Here is a 22930-nt window from a genome sequence, read left to right as displayed (position 1 = left end):
TGGAAGCTCAAGTTGTCTTTCGTGATATGCCATTGAGCATTTTCAGTCATGTATCGCTTAATATCCATTAGCTGAGGATGCTGCATTTTTCAAACTCTGTGAAGTAGACAGGGCAGTATGATCTCTGAAAAGGCCTGAGCAAAGTGAGGATTATGCAGGCAGAATTTACCTAATTTTGCGAAATTTGCGTTATGCATATTAAGTGAAACTGCATAAATTGATCAATTTCGCAAAAATTCCACCACCATTCACCACACATTTGTAGCAAGGACGTGCTTCTACAATGTAAAAAAAACAAAAGTGGGTAGTTGTTGTTTGCGACAGTTGTGGTTTTTTTAAGCTACGTTGTTAGCATGAAATGCATCCTTGCATGACAAAGTGATAGAGGACACTTTTAGCTAGATTCATGAAAGGAAATTGCGCTTGCAAAGGGCCAGATTCTGAGAATCTGGCCCTTTGCGAGTGCAATGTTTGCATTTGGGATTCATCATCCCAAATGCAAAATTCGCTAATAAAGAATTCGCACAATTGCGAGGAAATGCATTTAAGGAATCTCTATTTGAGATTCCTTAAATGCAATTCATTAACCATTTATACATTGCGAATTCGCAAATTTTGGTCGCTATTTACCACGAAGTCTGACTTCGTGGTAAGTAGCAAAAAAATAGAAAAAAGCACTTTAGTGCATTTTACTCAATTGCATGTTACACACACACATGTCCTTTGGACATGTGTGTGCGCAACACCTGTGTAAATTTACATTTCAGGGGTGCTACAGGGTGTCCTTTGGACACCCTGGCACCCTTGAAATCGCAATCTTATTTGCGATTAGCTAATTGCTAATCGCAAATAAGGAATAACTCCCCATGCATTCCTATGGGCCTTTAGGCCCATAGGAATGCATGGGGAGTTATTCCTTATTTGCGATTAGCAAATAGCTAATCGCAAATAAGGAATCAGTGGGAATCGCAATAAATATTGCGATTCCTACATGAATCCCGTTTTGCGAGTCTGTAATAGCGATTCCTTATGAATCGCTATTATAGACTTGCAAAACGGGTCTTTCATGAATCTAGCTGTGAATGCGCTAAAATATTGCGTTAAAGGATGATTTTGCATTTTTTGTAATTATGCATACCTTTCCATGATTTGCCCAAAATGTCATACGACTATGCCAATAAAAAATTTTAAGATTTCACCCACCGCTGTGTCTGAAGCCAGCTGCAGGGCTGGTCTTTCGTACTGACATCTCAGGGAAAAGGGTCATCTTTTAAGATATCTTTCACATCTGCTTCCTTCAAGACAGCATCAGGACCAGAGGTGGATGCCTATCCTTACAGCATTTATTGGCAATTCGTTTAACTTTGGTCTAGAACTGCTAGCTGTTTAGTACTTATAGTGGAGTAGTGATTTCACGTCACACTGGCTTGCACTACTGGAGACAAAGTAATTAAAGGTGTTTCTCTATTTCTTCAGAGCCTCATCCACGTATGTATGTCCGAATATTACTTTGGGTAAGCTAAGACATTATGCCACCTTTTGTGCTGCTTTCAGCTGGTCATCATTTTCTCACTGTGCATTCTTTTTTTCAATAAAAAACACTAATATTGTGATCTCTTTAAATAATGCACATCTGCTAGACTAGTCACAACTGGTTATTTTGGATTGGCAGCTGGAATCATTATATGCTTAAATTGGGATTCTTCAATTTTAAGAGAGATGAGGTACATTTCTGGAAGTTTTTATAAAGTAAGCTGAACTTTAAGGATCCTTGTTTCCAACTAAATAAATAACAAATAATCCGAGGCAGACGTTTAACCCTCTTTTGTATATTGGATAAATATGCTATCATCTAATTGCTTTTATCTCTTTTTAATAGAACAGTAAGTACAATGAAAACTGAGCCCGCTTTAATTTGAACATTTGCCATCGTTATATTTTAATTATTTACCAGGGTAATTTTATCTGCACATTTTTACTGCAGCCGTTGCTTAAGAATAAGCACCAATAATGAATATTTCAAATAGCTTTGCATTTAAGTGACCGGGGGAGGGAGGGGAGGGGGGAGATTCATACCTCTATTCTTCATCATTTCAACATAAAACAAACATAGCTCGTGAGCGGTGTCGAACAACGAATGGATGATGCTATGTTTGATAATGCAAATGCTTTATTTGAGTCAGATACATGTTTAGAGTTTCTATGTAATTCCACACGGGTTATTACTTAAAGTGGGACATATGATATTATGGAAGAATACGGTTTATTGCTCAGCTAAAGCACTATTACAACATATAAAAAGACACAGCACAATAAAATTATTCAATTGATAACATGCTTTTTTAAGGATATAGGGGCATATTATCAAGCACGGCGATTAAATTATCGCCGCTTTAGCGGCAGAAAACTGCCGCCAAATCGGCGATAATGGGCTTATCGCCGCCTTTGCGGTCGTTTTCTGCCGCTAAAGCGGTGATAATTTTAACGCCCGTCCTTGATAATATGCCCCAAAGTTTTACTCTCTTGACTCCTTTTTATATTCTATTGTCGTTAATAGTGAACGCTATATTGTGTTGTTCTTATGTGTAATGCTGTCTATGATTCTAAATGCAGATAAAGTATTACAAATAATAATAAGAGATTAAAATTCACAGGGAGACCAAGAGAGCAAAATATACTAACACAGAGAGAGAAAGTGTGGGAAAAATAATAGCAAAGCTTAATATAGTGGGAATAAACAAGTGGGTGAAATACAGACTAAAAGGGATATCGAGATAGAATGGTAGAAAGACATCAAGATTGTGAGAGAAAGAGACAGAATGAGGGAGAGAAGGATGGAGAGAGACAGAGAAGAGAGAGAGAGAGAAAAGAGCAAGTTATCCAGATAGATAGATAGATAGATAGATAGATAGACAGATAGATAGATAGATAGATAGATAGATAGATAGATAGATAGATAGATAGATAGATAGATAGATAGATAGATAGATAGATAGATAGATAGATCAGTATTTAATTTACTGTTGCACATGGAACCAGACATGCAGTATATTTACCTGTAAAGTTGTCTTCCTCTAGGAGACTCTTCTGTGCTCAAGAAATAACTGTTCCAAAACAAATTTGCTAGACATTAAAATGTAAATATACAGAATAAAGCAATTTGTGTTACATTGTTCGTTTTACTCGATCTAGAAAACATGACAATCAAATGTTGTCGAGGTCAGTTACAAAAATGCATCTAAGCACATGTTCTCATGTTCCGTCATTGTAAGCAATACATCTTCAAAATCACTTCAATTGATGTGTTATGTCTTTTAGCATGTTTTTTTCAAAAGACATTTCTCTTGTTAACACAGACACTTGAATTTGTAATTATATTTGCGTTATTTTTGATTTGTACTTTATCTTGTGAAGGGAAACATTGGCTTTTCATATTGCTGATTAATACATCGGTTACATAATAGTTATAGCACACCTAGCATCTTGTAATATACATTTGATTGCCATATAATAGTGGCAACAAAGTAGAGATGTGGGATATTCGACCATCAAAGTTCTATTAATAACATAAGATATATTTTTAAAACTTTTCAACCCTAAATCCACCATGCAAAATATCCACAAGCATTTGACCAACAACACAATGCTGTTGAGATAGGATTAAATTCTCTGTATGATCTTTCTCATACTTATCCATATTTCAAGTAAAGCAATGCAACCTTTCTAATAAATACAACACGACACGTGTAAATGTCATATCATCCTTCCAGTCCTGTGCTGCCTCTTTCAGGTAACAATGCATGTGTTCCAGCCACATTACCCCATCCTTAATTTCAGACAGTTTGGTGTTCCCGTTGTAGGGAAATGCATTACTGTTTGCCCCGCCTTACATAGGGCTGGTGACTGTACCTGTGATCTCATAATCATCTGGCAAACATGCCCCCATACCAAGTATTTTCACTGATGGAGCCATGTGAGGCTCCACTAGTGGAAACCCTACTAATTCCACTACTTCTTGATGGGTTGGTTGAAACACAACTTTGGTGAGATGGGCATTTTTTCACAGATGCCCTGCATCCACCAAGGTCAAGATTACACCCACCTCATAGTAAATATGCAGGCATCAGAAGAATCAGTAACTTTACAGTTTCCTAGATCACTAACACTGCTAAAAGGCAAAGTACTAGTGTTGGAGTGGACAGAATTGTATGTGCTATACTTGTTTTGATTGGCAATGGAGCTCAAATTGACATACACCGTCGTGGATGCTCTCCTTGAGCACACTTGGTTCAGACAAGAACCGTGATTCCACTTAACACAAATTTGTCTCTAATTAGCAAATAATTAACTGTCTCCAGTGCAGCACTAGAGAATATATTTCAAAGAAAAAAATAGCAATTTAAACCGTTACTCTCTGTTTCTCTGCAAGAAGTTCATGCAACATTTGAGGGTGAACTGACTGAGTTTACTTGGGTGCATACACTTACAGACTGTTCCTACAAAATGGTGATCCATAAATTGGAAAATCTTTCTTCATCTTATATCAGCTTATGTAATCACAATTAAGTCCAATGTATATGAGATAAATAGCTGTATTATCAGCAAGTGTCATGGTTGGCATATGCATGTCAATTTGCAGTGTACAATTAAAGTCAAATTCCTAGAGCAAAGTCCAGTTCCTCAATTCAACCAACTTATTCATCATACTAGGAAACAAGGGTAGCAACATGTATATTTGACTTATCATTGATTACCCCCAGGTCCCTCCGTCCTCGACACCTTCACTACTAATGAGATGGATCCATCTCCTGACAGAAAAAAGAAAAGAAGGAATGCTGGACCTACCCCCACCCTTCCCCCCTCCCGCCGGGAGTACAAAAGGGTACATGTCCCAGCATTCCCTCTGTTCTTTTTTTCTGTCATTCTGACAGATGGATTGGAAGCGCGAGGAGCTTGACGACGCTCTCGCGCTGGACTTACTTCTGGATTGTTTTCTTCTGGAATTCCTGGGCTTCTCCCCCCCTGCCTGGCTTGGGGGGAGTGGCAAGGGGCTGATCGCGCTTCTGGTGGCCGCGCGTGGTGTCTTGGTCCCGCGTGGGCTCGGCGCTCGCCCGATGGCCGCCCCTCCTGGTCTGCCGGGCTTACTGGGGGGCGTGGCCTCCTGTGTGATACCGGATTGGCTGCCACGGGGTGATGACTTCCGGTTTCCGCTGCCTGACTTCCGTCCTGAAGGGGTCAGGTGCTGCTATCCCGGCGGTTTTTTCGTGGGTTTAAAACTCGGGGCAGTGGTGAGTACCGCATAGCGGTTTTTTTGTTCTTTCTGCAGCTTTGTGACTTTTCTTACGTGCTGTGGGTGTCTTCTACGCTTTTGAGATGGGCAAGAGTTCGAGGAAGAGGCGCCATAGGGAGAGGCCTTCTTCTTCTTCCTCCGGTTCCACACGCTCTCCTTCTCCTGCCAGGTCCCGGCGTCATGGTGGGGGTGATGATGCGCGCTTGAAGCGCTTGATTCGTGAGACCATCACTGAGATGGGTGCTGGCAGGGCTCGTGGCAAGGGGGCGGCATCTGCTCCTATGTCGTCTGATTCCTCTGCTGATGAGTCGGCGGTGGCTGGGGATTCTGATCTCAAGGGGAAGTATATTGACAAGGACGCTCTGCCTGCGATTCTACAGCATGTCAAGGTGAACTTGGGTTTCGCGGATGTGGCGACTCCCAGTACGTCTGGTGGTTCTTTGCTGCGGCAGTTCCAGAGTTCTGCCACGGTGGATGTCCCGGTGCACCCCTCTGTTAAGGATGTTCTGAAGCGTGAGTGGGCTGATCCAGATCGTATTTTGGTTCCCCGGTTTATGGCCCGCCTTTACCCCCTGCAGGATATGGCTACGAAGCTCCCGGACTCGATCCCCATTGACTCCTTTGTGGCTAGTTTGGTGGGTCGCACTTCCTTGTCGGAGGACGCTGTACTGAAGGATCCTGTGGACAAGAAGGCCGACGGTGCTCTCAAGAAGGTGTATGCTGGCTCCCATCTGGCCTTGAGGGCTGGTGTTTATGTACTTATGTGTCGCAATCTCTGATTTCTGACATTAAGTCCCTCTATCGGTCGATGGATGATGCCACGGACTGTTCTACTCTTCTTGGCCAGATTGAGCGCCAGGTGGAGCTTCTTTCTGACGTCTCTTTTGACGTGGTGCGGGCGGCTGCCCTCTCTGGTGGTGCTTGTGTGGCTGCTCGGCGCAGTCTTGTGCTGAAAGACTGGAAGACTGACTCTGCGCAGAAGGCTTGTGCTTTGCGTTTGCCCTTCCAGGGTTCTATGCTGTTTGGGGGGAGTTAGAGGACAAGTTGCACAAACTATTTAAGGAAAAGAAGCACTCTTCTTCTTTTAAGGCTTCTCCTGCTGCTCCTACTCCCTTTAAGCCTAAGCCTTTCTTCCGCCCTTCCGCTCGTAGGCAGTTTCGGAAGGGCCAGGGAAGGTTTGCTTCTGGTCGGGGTCGGGATCGTAAGGCTAGGTCCCCTCCTCCTGCTAAGCCTCGTTCCTGACTCTTTGGCTGTGGTTCCTGGGTTGTTGGTAGGAGGGCGGCTGCGCTTCTTCCTGGATGCCTGGGTTCAGTCCTGTTCAGACGTTTGGGTGTTGGACGTCCTGCACGAGGGTTATGTGGTGGAGTTCTCTGTTCCCCCTCCAGACTCCGGTGTCCGCCCAACTCCCTTGCCTGCGTGCCGGTCCAAAAGGAGTCATCTCTCTCAAGGGGTGGAGGCTCTTCTTCTGAAGGGTGCCATTCAGGACGTCCCTCTGGAGGAGGTGGGGTCGGGCTTTTATTCCCTGATCTTTCTTGTACCCAAGGTTACGGGGAGTTACCCCTGGTTCTGGATTTGAGAGTTATGAACCGGTGGGTTCTAAAAATTCCCTTTCGCATGGAGACTCTACAGCGGGTGATTCCTTTGGTGCTTCCAGGTCACTTCATGTGTACCCTGGATTTGCAGGATGCCTACTACCACGTCCCGGTGCATCCTCGGTCCCGTCGCTTCCTGCGGTTTTGTGTTCAGGGGCGTCACTTCCAGTTCCGTGTGTTGCCCTTCATTCTGAGGTCTGCCCCGAGGGTCTTTACGAAGGTGGTGGCTCCTTTGGTTGCTTGTCTTCATCTCCAGGGGGTGATGGTGTATCCCTACCTGGACGATTGGTTAATCCATGCTCCGTCCCGGGTCCTGTTGTTGGAGGCCAGGGAGGTGGTTTGCTCTGCGTTGCGTCAGCACGGGTTTCTGATCAACTTCCCGAAGTGTCAGTTGTCCCCGTCTCAGGACGTGGTGTTCATTGGGGCCCGGTTTCGTACGAACCTCAACCGTGTGTTCCTGCCTGTCCCTCGGATCCGGACCCTGGTGTCTCTGGCCCGGCTGTTTCGGGCGGGGGTTGTTTTTTGGTGCGCCTCTGGTTGAGGCTTATGGGTCTGATGGCGGCGACGGTTTTTACGGTGGCTTGGGCTCGGTTCCATCTGCGCCCTCTGTGGGGTTATCTTCTGTCCCACAGGAATCCTGTGTCTGGGAATCTGGAGTTCCGGCTGTCGGTTTCTCCTGTGGTTCTCCCGACTCTTCTTTGGTGGTCCACGCGGTTGCTTCTGTCCCGGGGTCTCCCTCTGCAGCCTTCCCCTTCTCTGGTCTTGACGACGGTTGCCAGCTCTCTGGGTTCGGGGGCGACTTTGGGGTCTCGGTCCCTTCAGGGTCGCTGGTCTGTTCTGGAGTATCGTCGTTCCTCCAATTGGTGGGAGCTGTCGGCTGTTTGTTGAGCTGTGATGGGGTTTCGGTCCCTGCTTCTGGGTCACAACGTTTTGGTTTGGTCGGACAATGCGGTGACCGTGGCGTATCTGAACCATCAAGGTGGGGTCCGTTCGGCCTCCCTGAATGCTGTGGTGGTTCCCCTGTTCTGTTGGGCGGAGGGTCACCTTCTCTCTCTGACGGCGATTCACATTCGGGGGTGGACAACTTTGTGGTGGATGCCCTGAGTCGCTGCTTTCCGGGGTCGTTGGAGTTGTCTCTCACCCGGGCTGCGTTTCAGCTTGTGTGCGTGAGGTTTGGGCATCCCTTTATGGACCTCTTTGCCTCCCGGCTGAATGCGCAGTTGCCTCGCTTCTGCTCCCGGTTTCGGCTGGTGGGTTGTTGGGGGGTGGATGCCCTGTCGGTTCCTTGGCCGTCTTGCCTGCTTTATGCCTTTCCTCCTCTGGCGCTGATTCCTCGGTTTCTGGCGCGCCTGTGCCTGGAGTCTCGGGAGGTGGTTGTGGTCCTGCCTTTTGGCCTCGGAGGTCTTGGTTTCTGACGGTTCGTCTGCTGGTGGTCCAGGGCCCTTGGTTTCTCCCCCTGTCCCTGTCTCCCCTGCGTTCGTCTCCGTCCCTGTCTCTTCTCCGGTTGCGGCTGTCGGTATGGAGGTTGTGAGGCAGGGGTGGCAGTGGCGTGGCTTCCCTGAGCATTTAGCGGTGGCTCTTCACAGTTCCCGTAGGCCTTCTACCCTTCGGTCTTATGACCGTCATTGGGGTAATTTCAGTCGTTGGTGTGCGGGGTTGGGCCTTTCCCCTTTGCTATGTCCCTTACAGGCTGTGCTTCAGTTTTTGTGGGACGGTTTCGAGAAGGGTTGGGCTGTGTCCACTTTGCGGGCTCTGTGGGCTGCTGTGCGGGTGTTTCGTGCTCCGTGGGGTACCCTTTCGGATGATGAGGACTTGGTTTCTCGTCTTCTGCATGGGTTTTCCCTTTCTCGTCCTGTGTCCCGACCTTCCTTTCCCTTGTGGGATTTGCCTTTGCCGCCTTGGTGAGTTGGGGGCCCTGATGGCGCGTGAGCCATTCTTGTCCTTTTCGGAGGGTGGGGTGGTTCTTCGCCTTGATTCCTCCTTCGTGCCTAAGGTCGCTTCTCAGTTTCACCGGGCCCAGGAGTTGGTCTTGCCTGCTTTGGACCCTGGTTTTGATTCCCCTGGGGGTACTTGTTGGTCCTTGCTGGATGTGTGCCGGGCTCTTCGGGTGTATCTGGAGCGCACAGCTGATTTTCGGGTTTCTGATTCCCTTTTTGTCTCCTTTGGGGCTGCTACCCGGGGGCGTAGGGCTTCCTCTGTCTCGATTGGTCGCTGGCTGAAACAGGTCATTTCTTTGGCCTACTCCCTTTCTGGTTCCCCTCCTCCGGTGGGTGTTCAGGGTCGTTCTACCAGGGGGGTGGCTGCTTCTTGGGCTGAGGGTCGGGGTGTTCCTCTGTCTGCAATTTGTAGGGCGGCCACTTGGGCTTCTCCCAATACTTTCATCCGGCATTATCGCCTTCCCAATTTGCTGGGTGAGGAGGGTGGTTTTGCTTTGGGGGTGTTGGGTTGTGTTCGCCCTTGATTTCTTTGTCTCCAATAAATCTCTGGTTTCTATGTTGTCCTGGTGGTTTGTTGTGTATTTTTCTTTGGGATGAAGGCCGGGTTGTGGCTTTGGTATGTCTCATTAGTAGTGAAGGTGTCAAGGACGGAGGGACCTGGGGGTAATGTCCTATTACGTATGGTAATCCTCATTACTCCGGGTCCTGTAGTCTTCGACACCTTCATGACTTCCCTCCCTCCCTCCCTTTGTGCCGGCCTTCATCTTTGGGCTTGGTATTTCAGAGGGAATGCTAGGACCTGTACCCTTTTGTACTCCCGGCGGGAGGAGGGGAAGGGTGGGGGTAGGTCCAGCATTCCTTCTTTTCTTTTTTCTGTCAGGAGATGGATCCATCTCATTAGTAGTGAAGGTGTCGAGGACTACGGGACCCAGAGTAATGAGGATTACCATACGTAATAGGACATCAACAAACATCTGTTTCTTTCCATTCCCGCAACTACTTAGTATTGCTCCTCAGTGACTGACAGCCATATTAGCTCTGACGACAAAAAACATCACTCCACTATCTTAAGTGGACACTGAAGTACATTATCTTCTCTCTGTAGCTTGTCGTTAGCTTTTAGGTTTTCCTTTGGAGGTATGGCAACTTCATACAAGAGCACTAGGCATCACCATTTTCAATATCCCCCGTTCTTTGTCTAAAACCTAGCAGGGCAATGAAGTAATTTACAGTGAGTGGTTTGTCAAACCATTAATGGGCAACAAAGTCTTCCAACAGCATGCCTAGGTAGCTAAGTACTCTGCTCTGTTACATGGACAGATTCAGAACGAATATATATATATATATATATATATATATATATATATATATATATATATATATATATATATATATATATATATATATATATATATATATTACCTACTGGCGGTCGCCAGTAGGTATATATAGTTAGGATTTTTTCTCTATGGGTTTTTTGAAAATTCTATGTCTAATAACTTTGGCGTTTGTGGACGGAATCGGCTGAAATTTTCAGGAAAATGGCACATTTTGTTTCTGAGCAGCCCTTAAAAATTTGGGGGGGGTTCGTCCAGTGGGGGCCGAGAAAAAAGGGGGGTCCCAAAACGTGTTTTTAACATTGAGTTTTCCATAGGGCGGTTGGCCTCACTTTTAGCCCGAACGGCTGAATGGATTTGCACGAAACTTGGCAAAATTGTAGGGACTGGTAGCCCGATGTGCCTTTTGTAGGTCTCAATATATGTGCTCTAGTGGATTTTGAGAAATTAACGTTTAAAAAAAGATATATATCTGTAACAGCGGACCGGTTAGCGCTCTGGTTCGCGGACTTTTCGCGCAACGGAGCTTTGTGAAGCGAAGCTGATTGGTTCTCCGGCATCTGTCAACATTCCAAACAGTCCGTAGCGGCCGCCATCTTGTCTCTCGGTAGGATCGAGAGACAAGAGGAGGTCAAAACAAAGGGGGAAATAACTATAAGGGGGCATAGTAGATCCTCGCTGACCCCCTAGGTTTGATGTGGAGGTTTTAAAAGGGCCCCGCGGGGCAAAAAAAAATAATAATAATAATAATCGAACGGCTGAATGGATTTGCACGAAACTTGGCAAAATTGTAGGGACTGGTAGCCCGATGTGCCTTTGCTAGGTCTCAATATATGTGCTTCAGTGGATTTTGAGAAATTAACGTTCAAAAAAAGATATATATCTGTAACAGCGCACCGCTTCGCGTACTTTTCGCGTTACGGAGCTTTGCGAAGTGAAGCTGATTGGCTCTCCGGTGTCTGTAAACATTCCAAACAGTACGTAGCGGCCGCCATCTTGTCTCTCGGTAGGATCGAGAGACAAGAGGAGGCCAAAGCGAAGGGGCAAATGACCATAAGGGGGCATAGTAGATCCTCGCTGACCCCCTAGGTTTGATGTGGAGGTTTTAAAAGGGCCCCGCGGGGCAAAAAAAAAAAATAATAATAATAATCGAACGGCTGATGACCATAAGGGGGCATAGTAGATCCTCGCTGACCCCCTAGGTTTGATGTGGAGGTTTTAAAAGGGCCCCGCGGGGCAAAAAAAAAAAATAATAATAATAATCGAACGGCTGAATGGATTTGCACGAAACTTGGTAAAATATTAGGGACTGGTAGCCCGATGTGCCTTTGCTATGTCTCAATATATGTGCTTCAGTGCATTTTGAGAAATTAACGTTCAAAAACAAGATATATATCTGTAACAGCGCTCCGCTTCGCGGAGATAAAATTATATGTGTATTACCTAGCTGTTGCTAACACCAGTTAGCGACGGCTAGTAGGAGATAGCGACCATCTTGGGTCCCACTTTGCATGTGAGTGATATTTATCACTAATGACATGCAAAGTGGGCATGCCAAGATGTTAGCGACTGGAAACAGTCGCTAACATCGCTATCTCCTATTATCAACTTTTGGAAATATTCGAGATAAGCGCGAATATCTCCAAAAAGTAACAGCTGCCCTGAGCAGTTCTTAGCCATGTTATCCAATGGGAGGTGGATAACATGGCTAAGAGCATTAGCTCGGTAATGCATGAATATCGCGGAGTTTTCAGCGATATTAATGCATTGCGCTCGTTTTTTATCGTATTTGCGATAAACCTTGATAATAGCAAGGTTTATCTGCGATAATTTCTGACGGTAAAAAAATCTTTGCAATGCATCGTTAGGGATAAATATCGCTTAACTTTGGTAATATGCCCCAACGTCTGTTAACGTTCGATTCGAAGGAAATCAGGAATTGTTGAAAAACATTGTGTGCGCCATCTTGTCTTTTTTCAAATGCCACACTTTTGTCGTGCACGGCAGCCATTTTAGATGCCTTGACCAGATCCACTCTGTGCACGCTGTCGATCCTTAGCATGGCTCCCCACCCTCGCAAGCATCTCCCCCAGGCAGTGGTCACCCCCGCTCTCTGTTTTATGCATGGGTAATAAACCTCCCCCCATCTGCGCTGTTCTTCCCTGAGAATCACACCCTGTGCCCGCCCGACACCTCCCTTTCGCCCTATTCACTACCGCACCCTCTGACACTCCTTTTCCTCTGTGTCCGATTGTCCAGGCCGGTCCTAGGCTATCAGCTAGCCCTGCAGATGTAGTTTATGGCCACAGCTGTAAAGAATCACCCGTCTTCAAAGGAGTTATAGTAGATCAAGGCCCACACTCGATGAGATCCGTCACAGCAGAAGCGTTGCTATTATCTGAAAACCATCCTGTATTGTGATTGGGGAGGGGACCGAGCGTGAAGCGGAAGATTCCAGGGATGACTCTTTGTACATCAAAGTTTTTACAATTATGTGTCACATTAAAAATATATAGCACTCCGACAAAGTAGTAAGATTATAAAACTTTAATAATTTATAAATATATACAAGAAAACAAAAATAGTAATAACATATAAACATTTTTAGAGAAAAACAACGAAGTAGCGGTCGGCTGTGCGAATAGTCCCAACGCAGCACAACGTCCAGATTTCCGGCGTGGGGCGTCGCGGGGGGTGGGTGATCAGTAGCAAACTGTTGTGCGAATAGTTCCAAGGCAGCAGAACGCGCCGAAATCTAGATGACACGAAAGTGATGTCTAGTAAGTTGCCACCCAGCAAATAACGGCGTGGGGCGTCGCGGGGGGTGGGTCATCAGTAGCAAACTGTTGTGCGAATAGTTCCAAGGCAGCAGAACGATGGCACCAAGGTGATGTCCAGTAAGTTGCCGCACTGGTTTTGGTATCCTACAATGCTGCTCCGAATAACGGCGTGGAGCGCCCCGGGGGAGGCGGCGTGAACGGGCCTCTCCAGGTGGAGTCTCATCTGTTTTAGTGGGGCGCCCCTTTACCGTTTCAGTTGCCATTCCGTCCGCTTTTGGTCCACTGTGTCAAAATCCGCCATTCAGCTGAGTTGCGCCCACTCTTGCGGTGCAGCGATAGGCGGCTGTCACAGGACTCTCAAAATGGCGGCAGGCTGTTTCCTTTTTGGGCCTGGTCCACTGAAATGGCCCTGGGACACCTTGGAAATCGGACGCTTGTCTGCTAGGTCTTGGACCCCATTCTCGAAAGCGTCCCCTCCGCCTTGAGAATTCATCAAAAGTTTTGGGGGCTCCGACTCCTGCAGGCTTCTGGTGGGGAGCGGCTGCCATGATTGCTCGCGGAATGACCACGACTGAGCTACGAGATGGTGGTGCTTTCATGCTGACGCCAGCTTCAGTCTGAAACATCCAGAAACAAGGTGGGGCTTTCATCGTTTGGGGGAAAAAAAAAGTTTTCATCCAATGAAAAGTGTTGTTTTTAGGTCATATGATCAAGCCTTCCATCATTAGGAAACCAAAAGTAAAATGAACCAATGAAAAGTTTTATAAACAAGTCAGATGACCTGTTATGCGGCATAGGGTATAAAATGCGGAGAAAATACGTTGGCACGTGAGGCGGCGTCAGTAGCGGACCGATGTGCGAATAGGCCGAAGGCAATACAACGCGCCAAGATCCGGATGGCACCGAGGTGGTGTCATAGTTGAGAGTTCTGAGCAGCGGTTGTAACACTGTCTGAAGCTTATTTGCAGCTGCTGCAGCTTCACTACGCGCCAAGATCCGGATGGCACCGAGGTGGTGTGTAGGAAGTTGCCGCACTGGTGTGGCCATCCTACAATGCTGAAAGTCGGCGTGGGGCGCCCCGTTGGCCTGTGAGTTTGCGTCAGTAGCGGACCGATGTGCGAATAGGCCGAAGGCAGCACAACGCGCCAAGATCCGGATGGCACCGAGGTGGTGTCTAGTAAGTTGTCGCACTTCTGTGGCCATCCTACAATGTTGAAAGTCGGCGTGGGGCGCCCCGTTGGCCTGTGAGATGGTGTCAGTAGCGGACTGATGTGTGAATGGGGCCAAAGGCAGCGCAACAATATTTTCTACTATATTTCCGGTGTAGAAGACACCACAAGGCGCTGAGATGCCAAGATCCGGATGGCACCGAGGTGGTGTGTAGCAGGTTGCCGCACTGGTGTGGCCATCCTACAATGCTGAAAGTCGGCGTGGGGCGCCCCGTTGGCCTGTGAGATGGCGTCAGTAGCGGACCGATGTGCGAATAGGCCGAAGGCAGCACAACAATATTTTCTGACTGACACCACAAGGCGCTGAGATGCCAAGATCCGGATGGCACCGAGGTGATGTCTAAGTTGCGGACTGATGTGCGAATGGGGCCAAAGGCAGCGTAACAATATTTTTTGTATGGAAGATACCACTAGGCGTTGAGATGCCAAGATTCGGATGGCACTGAGGTGATGTCTAGCAAGTTGGTGTGGTCATCCTACAATGCTGAAACTCGGCGTGGGTCACCCCATTAGCCTGTGAGATGGCGTCAGTAGCGGACCGATGTGCGAATAGGCCGAAGGCAGCACAACGCGCCAAGATCCGGATGTCACCGTGGTGGTTTCATAGTTGAGAGGCACTTCATCTGCAGTGGGGCGCCGAGATCCGGATGGCACCGAGGTGATGTCTAGCAAGTTGCTGTACTGGTGTGGTCATCCTACAATGCTGAAACTCGGCGTGGGTCGCCCCATTAGCCTGTGAGATGGCGTCAGTAGCGGACCGATGTGCGAATAGGCCGAAGGCAGCACAACGCGCCAAGATCCGGATGTCACCGTGGTGGTTTCATAGTTGAGAGGCACTTCATCTGCAGTGGGGCGCCGAGATCCGGATGGCACCGAGGTGATGTCTAGCAAGTTGCTGTACTGGTGTGGTCATCCTACAATGCTGAAACTCGGCGTGGGTCGCCCCATTAGCCTGTGAGATGGCGTCAGTAGCGGACCGATGTGCGAATAGGCCGAAGGCAGCACAACGCGCCAAGATCCGGATGTCACCGTGGTGGTTTCATAGTTGAGAGGCACTTCATCTGCAGTGGGGCGCCGAGATCCGGATGGCACCGAGGTGATGTCTAGCAAGTTGCTGTACTTGTGTGGTCATCCTACAATGCTGAAACTCGGCGTGGGTCGCCCCATTAGCCTGTGAGATAGCTGTTCTTTGGATTTGGGCCTGGCTCGTCTGCTGTAGTGGGGCGCCCCTTTACCGTTTCAGTTGCCATTCAGCTGAGTTTCGGCTGCTCTTGATGCTACAGCGACAGGCGGCTGCAACAGGACTCTCAAAATGGCGGCCTGTTCTTTGGATTTGGGCCTGGTCCACTAAAATGGCCCTGGGACACCTTAGAACTCGGACGCTCGATTTTTTTTTCCTTTCCTGTACATGCAAAAAAAGGTAAATGCCCGGTACGTTACACGCTTCATCTGCCACGATGAACTCTCCAGAGGAACCGAAAAAAAATATAGTTGTGGTAACTATACCATGCATCGTCATATGGAGAGGTGGCACCAATTAATTATAGTGCTGCATAAAAGAGAGATTTGGAGGAGAACTCGTGACCTGCTAGTACATTCATCAAAGAAGTGGCACTGAGAGCTTCAGAGGCAAGGGAAACGGTCCCAAATATTTAGAAGAACTTTGGAAAGATTAAAATGACATGTTTAGATTGTGGCAAATTAATTTCATGTGGACAGATGAGTGTTACTCTAATAAATACAGCATATGAACATCATCATAGTCGATGGTTGGTAGAGACATTTTGACTATATCCTGGACCTGCCCGTCCTCGCCCAAAATGGCGCCAGAATAAATGGGACTCGTAACTCCTTGTTGTGTACTGGTTGCAGAACCTTGAAATCACGAGATACGTATGCAGTTTTGAAGTACATGGCGGGCGGGGACGAGAATTGATTGAATATTTCGACATCCCTATTGATATTAAGTTCTGATGTGTTATTGATTACTGTACTGTTGAAAGTTCGAATTAACGTCACCCATGGTACTTGCCCGCAAATGTATATCTAGATAATTTTATTGTAACTGGCCCTGTCGTATTTTAATTATAAAATGTACGTCCACCGATTCCGTAACTGTTAGACACCTTAGTTCTTGCAACCTAATGGCCCGCCCGTTACGTTCCTCTACAGTGTAAATGTCTGTTCATCATATACGATTACAGTTTGCTCCGTGGCCGGCCCACGTGGTTATAGGCTCGTATTTGTATAATGAAATTTTCACAATAAAGGTTTTTAAAAGAAAACATGGTAGTAGTATATACATTGGTAAAGTTTTTAATAATAGTCACTGTTTTAGAATCATTAAAAGGCAAGTGAAATAAAGCAGACCAATTACATGAAGGGTAAAAGGTATAATACGAAGGAACGCAGTAAAGATAAATGGTCAAGGGCTGTTGTGTTTTCTACTCCTGCAACATAAAGTGATCGATAAGAATCTCATATTCAGGCGTATCGGCGACTAAGACAGCAGGTCGACCCTCTTTTGCTCAACGGCTCCGTCATGGGACGAAGAAACGCTCTTTTTCTCGAAAAAAGAATATATTTTACTTGCAGGACAGTTGTAAAATTTCCGGGAAAGTACATTAGCCTGGAACATTATAACATATATTTAAGAAAAAATAATGTTCGGAAGTAATGAAAAGCGTAATTTTTAGGTCATATGACCAAGCCTTTCATCATTACAATAAGAAAAGTAAAATGAACCAATGAAAAGTTTTATTAACAAGTCACATGACTTGTTATGCTTACGTTACGCGCTGCGCGCCCCGGATGACTTCCGGATGCGCTAACGCGGCGCGTCATATGACGCATTACGCGACAACGCAGGTACAGAATATAGTCAAAATGTCTCCACCAACCAGCGGTCGGAACACAACCCCTTTCAGCAGGCTAAATAGTTCTGTTAAATGACAACAGAAGGGACAGGCAACAAGAACCATCAGTCAAAGAGGGGAGGGCTAGTTCTTCTCTACCGGGTTACATTGGGGCGCTACCGGAACTGATCGAATTGGTAGTCTACAGTGTTTCTGGATGTTTCAGACTGAAGCTGGGGTTAGCATGAGAGCAGCACCATTTCGTAGCTCCGTCGTGGTCATTCCGCAACCAATCATGGCAGCCGTTCTTTATCGTTATTTTGGGCGGGGTGGGTGGCGGAGCCGAGCTGTTTTGCAGCCATCATTGTGTGGAGTTCAGTTCATCTCACTAGTTTTGTATTTGTCATGAGGGGTTGTTCCTAATGTTTCTATTTTAGCGAGGTCAAAAAGAGATCCTATTAGTGGCCTACTGATTTTGCTCGATTCCTTTTCTTTTTTTTTACACGATTTTTCGTTATCTGCAAAGACTAAACAGAGTATTGCGACTCTGTGTTTGTTTGTAAATAGAGAATGAACCAAAGAGAACTAATTCTAAAACAGTAAATACTTGGATAACAATGAATCAAATGGAGAGAGAAGCAGGCACGACGGATTACAATGGGGGCAAAGACCTGCGTTAACTACCTTTCACTATCTGCAAAGAGAGAGTACTCCTAATAGAAATGAGGGGGGGGGGGCACCATTCAAAGCAGATCAGTGTGCATAAACACGAAAATGTTTTCACTTACCACGTACTTGACATTCGACAGCTTATGATATTTGCTATTAAAAAACCATTGAAATTCACTGAAAAAACCATAGGTTATAGACCATATATAGTTAGGAATTAGCATTTACAAAACCTTGAAAATTCACTGAAAAAACCATAGGTTATAGACCATATATAGTTAGGAATTAGCATTTAAAAAACCTTATTTTACTCACACAAAACCATTGAAATTCCATATATAGTTAGTTGCACTAACTATATATCGCGCACCTGCAATCCACTGCTGATGATGTCACATATTACATCATTCATGACATGGTCAGTGACATCACTGATGACATCACTGATGACATCTCAAATGACATCACTGATGACATCACTGATGACAACATCCAGTGACTGTATGTTTCTGTAAAGTTAAAATGTGTCTTACATATTGAAGAATGAGTGGAAGTATAAGTGTCTGGACAAAGGATTTAGTAGGTGCATGACTGAATGCATGAGTGAGTGATTAAATGTGTCTCACTGAGTGCATGGGTTAGTGACTAAATTTCTTAATTTGTGCATCATTATGTCTGTTGTTCTGTAAACTGCTGCATGTTTTGATCAGTAGCTATATAATTAACTATATGGGTTACTGATTGATTGTCCAAGTATTTGTATGGGAGACTGAGTGTGTGTGTGGCTGGCTGGGAGGTGTGTGACTCTGTGCAGATCAATGTGTACTTGTATCAATGATTGTATAACAAGGTAAGTATGTGTTAGTATATGTTTGAAAATGTAAGGTGCTCTATGTTTAACTGTATAGACAAGAAAATGGAAGTGTCATTGATTCTTTACAGGACTGACTAGGTGTGTGAGTAACTCCATGGATGAGTGGCAGACTGTGAGTGTCTGTATAGGTGTATGAGTGCATATGATAGTGTTGTAAAGATGAGTGATTGTATGTATGAATGATAGTATGGGTGAATGAGTGAAGGTGTGTGTAGACGTAGGAATCAGTGAGTGCGTATGTAGTAACTAGTATTGGTGTGTCAATGGTTTCAAAAATTATATTCTGTATTTAACACTGGGTGAAACAGAGGTTATATTAAAATGTGAGGAGATGCATTGTATTGTCACATGAATGATATCATCAGTGATGTGGTCATTGATGTCAAATGAGATGTCATCAGTGATGTCATCAGTGATGTCATTTGAGATGTCATCAGTGATGTCATCAGTGATGTCACTGACCATGTCATGAATGATGTAATATGTGACATCATCAGCAGTGGATTGCAGGTGCGCGATATATAGTTAGTGCAACTAACTATATATGGAATTTCAATGGTTTTGTGTGAGTAAAATAAGGTTTTTTAAATGCTAATTCCTAACTATATATGGTCTATAACCTATGGTTTTTTCAGTGAATTTTCAAGGTTTTGTAAATGCTAATTCCTAACTATATATGGTCTATAACCTATGGTTTTTTCAGTGAATATATATATATATATATTTATATATATATATATATATATATATATATATATACATTTATTTTTGCAGTTTTATATAGAGCAAACTCGGCCCAAAGACATTGGAGCTCTTTATTTGAGCAGCAGGCTACATTACACAAGGTAGGATTCATGTTTTCAGGTCCAAGGAGGTTAAGTGATATGCCCAGAATGATAGGATGTTGAGCCGATGGAGGCAGCTCTGACCTCTCCTCCCTTTCATTTGATAATAAATTGTTCTCAATCTCCTTCATTTTCATTATGCTCTTACTGGTTTCAAGTCCTCTCATTTCTACCTCATCTAAAACATCAGAAGGCATACCAAAGAACAATGATCTATTTCCATTAATGGTAACCAGAGTATAAGCCACAAGACAAATAATGCTGCATAATTTATGGATATTTTTTAAAATGTAAGTAAACATATATCTTTCAGTATTTCTTAATACATCTCAAATGAAAACTACTATTTACAGTACCAAATTGTAGGAAGTGAACTACTAAAAATATTTCTGTCACCTCATTTCCTGAAATTGGAGTTGAAGGCGACGCAGCACAGTATTTCTTCAGGGATATGTAAAGCAGAAACTCATTTTGTGCCTCCTACCCATGAGCTACTCTGCCTATTTTTACAGCAATGAATTCTATAGTTGGGAAACCAAGGAACAGTTTTCTGCAATGCAGTGCAGAAACAAAACTTGCTGGTCTGCGTTGCATGAGAGGGAGAGAGCAAAATAGTCCTATATCTACTAAAGTATGCATTCTTTCCCTCTCCCTGGGCTCACACATTTTTGGCTGCCTTGCGCTAATGCACACACCCTCGCACTGTAATGCAAGTGTGTGTGTGTGTGTGTGTGCGTGATGTCAAGCATAGGTTTTGTACTGGAAAGTTCTGGACATAGTTTAACACATTTCTCACTTTTATGTGCACTCTACAGTGCAGCACACATGTAGATTTTAGATACTTTGGGGCTTATTTATGAGCCCTTGCGTCACTTTTTTCCCGCCGGCGTGCCACTTTTTGTGAAGCACCAGCAGGGTAAAAAATGCACCATGTTGCGTCATATTTACAAAGTGACGCATCTGGGTAGATGCGTCACTTTGTAAACCCCTGCGCCACATTATACCTGCACCAGGTATAGTGTATGCAGGGTGGGCGTTCTGACGCAAGTGACGCAGTGAAATCTATGATATTGCACTGAGTCAGTTCTAGGACGCAAATGCTTCAATATCTTACGCCTGCCTCATGGTAGTTGTAAGACTGATGCAAGCACATTTCACATGGACTTGCCCATGTGTAATGAATGACCCATTGCTGGAGTTATGTCACTTTTGTGACACACTCCAGCAATGCGTCATTTTTGCGCCCACAGATACGTCAGAAATACTGACGTATCTGTAACTCCTTGCGACATGATGCATCATACTGTAAATATGACGCATCATTGGAGTCGCAAGGAGGGCGCAATGAAAAGTGATGCATCACTTTTCATAAATGAGGCCCATTATGTATACTTTTCAATGGAAAACAGGATTTGAGCTGGAAAACAGGATTTGAGCTGGTGTCACTTTGTGATACAAACCACACACAAAATGTTAGTGAATCTGCACCTGAGTCTTTATATCTCTAATTGTTTTTTCACAACTTCATATGAGTACTCTCTCATTACAGCAGTAGCAGCTCACACAGGTAAAATCGGTGGGGTGGGGCAGGATGGGGGTGGTGGAAGTCGACAGACAACGGAATAAGTAATATTAAATAAATAAAACCACTTACCTTGCCTTCGCTGCATCACCAAGTCGACGATGCAGCGAACGCAAGGTAAGTGCTTTTATTAATTAATTTATTTAATATTACTTATCCCGTCATCTGTTGACTTCAACCACCTCCCACTACACCCTGCACCACACTCTAACTGTGCGAGCCGCTACTGCATTACAGGTGAAGGCACTGCATCCCTCCTCTCTTGAGTTTTGCTGGTTTCAAGTGGAACTTTATTCTGCATTTGTAAAATTCAACAATTAAAAAACGATTGCTCTATAAACTAACCATTCACTGAATTATTTGGACAATGGGAGATGCGAGACAAACAATGTTAGGAGTTCTCTGATGCATGAAATTTCCTTCAAGATTGCATTTAATGATCTTCCTATGATTAACTAAGAGACACTGTCACAATTGAATTAACAGAGTCTCACTCACAAGCAACATGTGTGTATGTAAAACTTCACTGAGCAAATAGTTTGATTTACATAACCTTTTAAATTATGTAATTCACAAAACACATATTCACAAGGGAAAATGGATTTTACTTATGTGTAATGTTATGCAAGTATGTTTTATGTCTGATTAAATCCTCTCCCATTGCTGATGGATAGGGACTCCAGTGCAAGAATGCTTCAGAGAATTCAGAACACCCACATATGTGTGAGTTAGAAGGCACTTGCAAAGTTTTCCATAACCCTTTTTAACCCTAGAAACATTCACGGATTTACTCTTATCAATAACTGGAGTAAATCCGTTTGCAGGATGGGAATGGGAAGAACTCATACCCACAATTAGTATTTAGAAAAGGGAGTTTCTCCATAGAAAAATATATTCCACATGAAAAGCATATGGAAAAGTTTAAAGTTTCACTAATGCCAAAGACTGGTTGCATGTGCAGTCAGTGGCGGCTCACAGCGGGAGTGCTGCGGGCGGTGAGGCTGGGGAGGGTCAGGGTAGGGGGTAGTGGAGACAGACATACGACTTTGACGAGTAAAGCAAGTAAATAAATAAATACAACTATTTACCTTGCACTCACTGCATCACCAACTCGACGATGCAGCGAGTGGAAGGTATATAGTTTTATTTATTTATTTACTTGGTTTACTTGTGGACGTGGTATGTCTGACTCCACTACCCCTCCACCCTGCCCCCGCCCCGCCCACCACCCCAGAGCACACCCACTGCGAGACGCCACTGTGTGCAGTAGAACATTATGTAAAATTATGCCTACATGTCTCGTGCAGAGAACCAACAATTCACCGAACCTGTATGGCAGGGTTCTTCAATCTGTGGGGCGCGCCCCCCTGGGGGGCCGCGGCACCATCCCAGGGGGGGCGCGGGCTCCACTCCGGTCTCCCTTTGTCTGGGTGATTCTGCCAGGAGGGGGCCAATTCACGGAGTCGACAGCTGTGCAAGGCAGGGGTCTCCTCTGCTAAAAACGAAAGCAAACAAACAGACACGCTTTCAGTTTTAGCAGAGGAGACCCTTTACCTCCCACTGCAGCTGAAGCTGTCGACTCTGTGAATTAACCCCCTCCTGGGAGAGTTCGCTCTTCACAGAAGGCAGAGAAGGTTTCGAGAGAGGTTTCTAGGCACGGGCGGGGTGGGCTCTGGCCCAGGGCCCCAACCTTTCAAGGGGGGTGGGAGTGAGGGGGGCGGGGGGCGGGAGTCCCTCAGTTATTTTGGGAAGGGAGGGAGAGGTTGCAATCCGGGTTTGGGCCATGAATCGGAGGATCTTTGTGTGGGCACCGAAGTGTCGGTGTTCAGGGATGTTGGTCTGCAGATTCGAATTTGAATCATCAAATGTGTGAGGGATGTCGGGTGGAGCCGGCCACCAGACGTCCGTTATGTTGCCATGTGGGTGAATAGATGTATGGG

The 22930-nt window shown here is 45.4% G+C and overlaps 1 protein-coding gene across 2 annotated transcripts in view; it reads right to left on the bottom strand.

Annotated features, from left to right (window-relative positions):
- DPP10 (dipeptidyl peptidase like 10) overlaps window positions 1–22930 on the bottom strand; it is a 1755202-nt gene that overhangs the window by 224684 nt on the left and 1507588 nt on the right. For both annotated transcript variants that reach the window (XM_078683981.1, XM_078683980.1), the window contains exon 15: window positions 3057–3104. In XM_078683981.1, coding sequence (XP_078540107.1) covers window positions 3057–3104 — 48 coding nt within the window. The remainder of the gene's footprint in view (window positions 1–3056; window positions 3105–22930) is intronic.

This window comes from Lissotriton helveticus, chromosome 3_1 (assembly GCF_964261635.1).
Source record: "Lissotriton helveticus chromosome 3_1, aLisHel1.1, whole genome shotgun sequence".
NCBI classification, from domain to species: Eukaryota; Metazoa; Chordata; class Amphibia; order Caudata; family Salamandridae; genus Lissotriton; species Lissotriton helveticus.
Note: the sequence above shows the minus strand (reverse complement) of the source record. Positions and strands in the feature narration are given on the sequence as shown.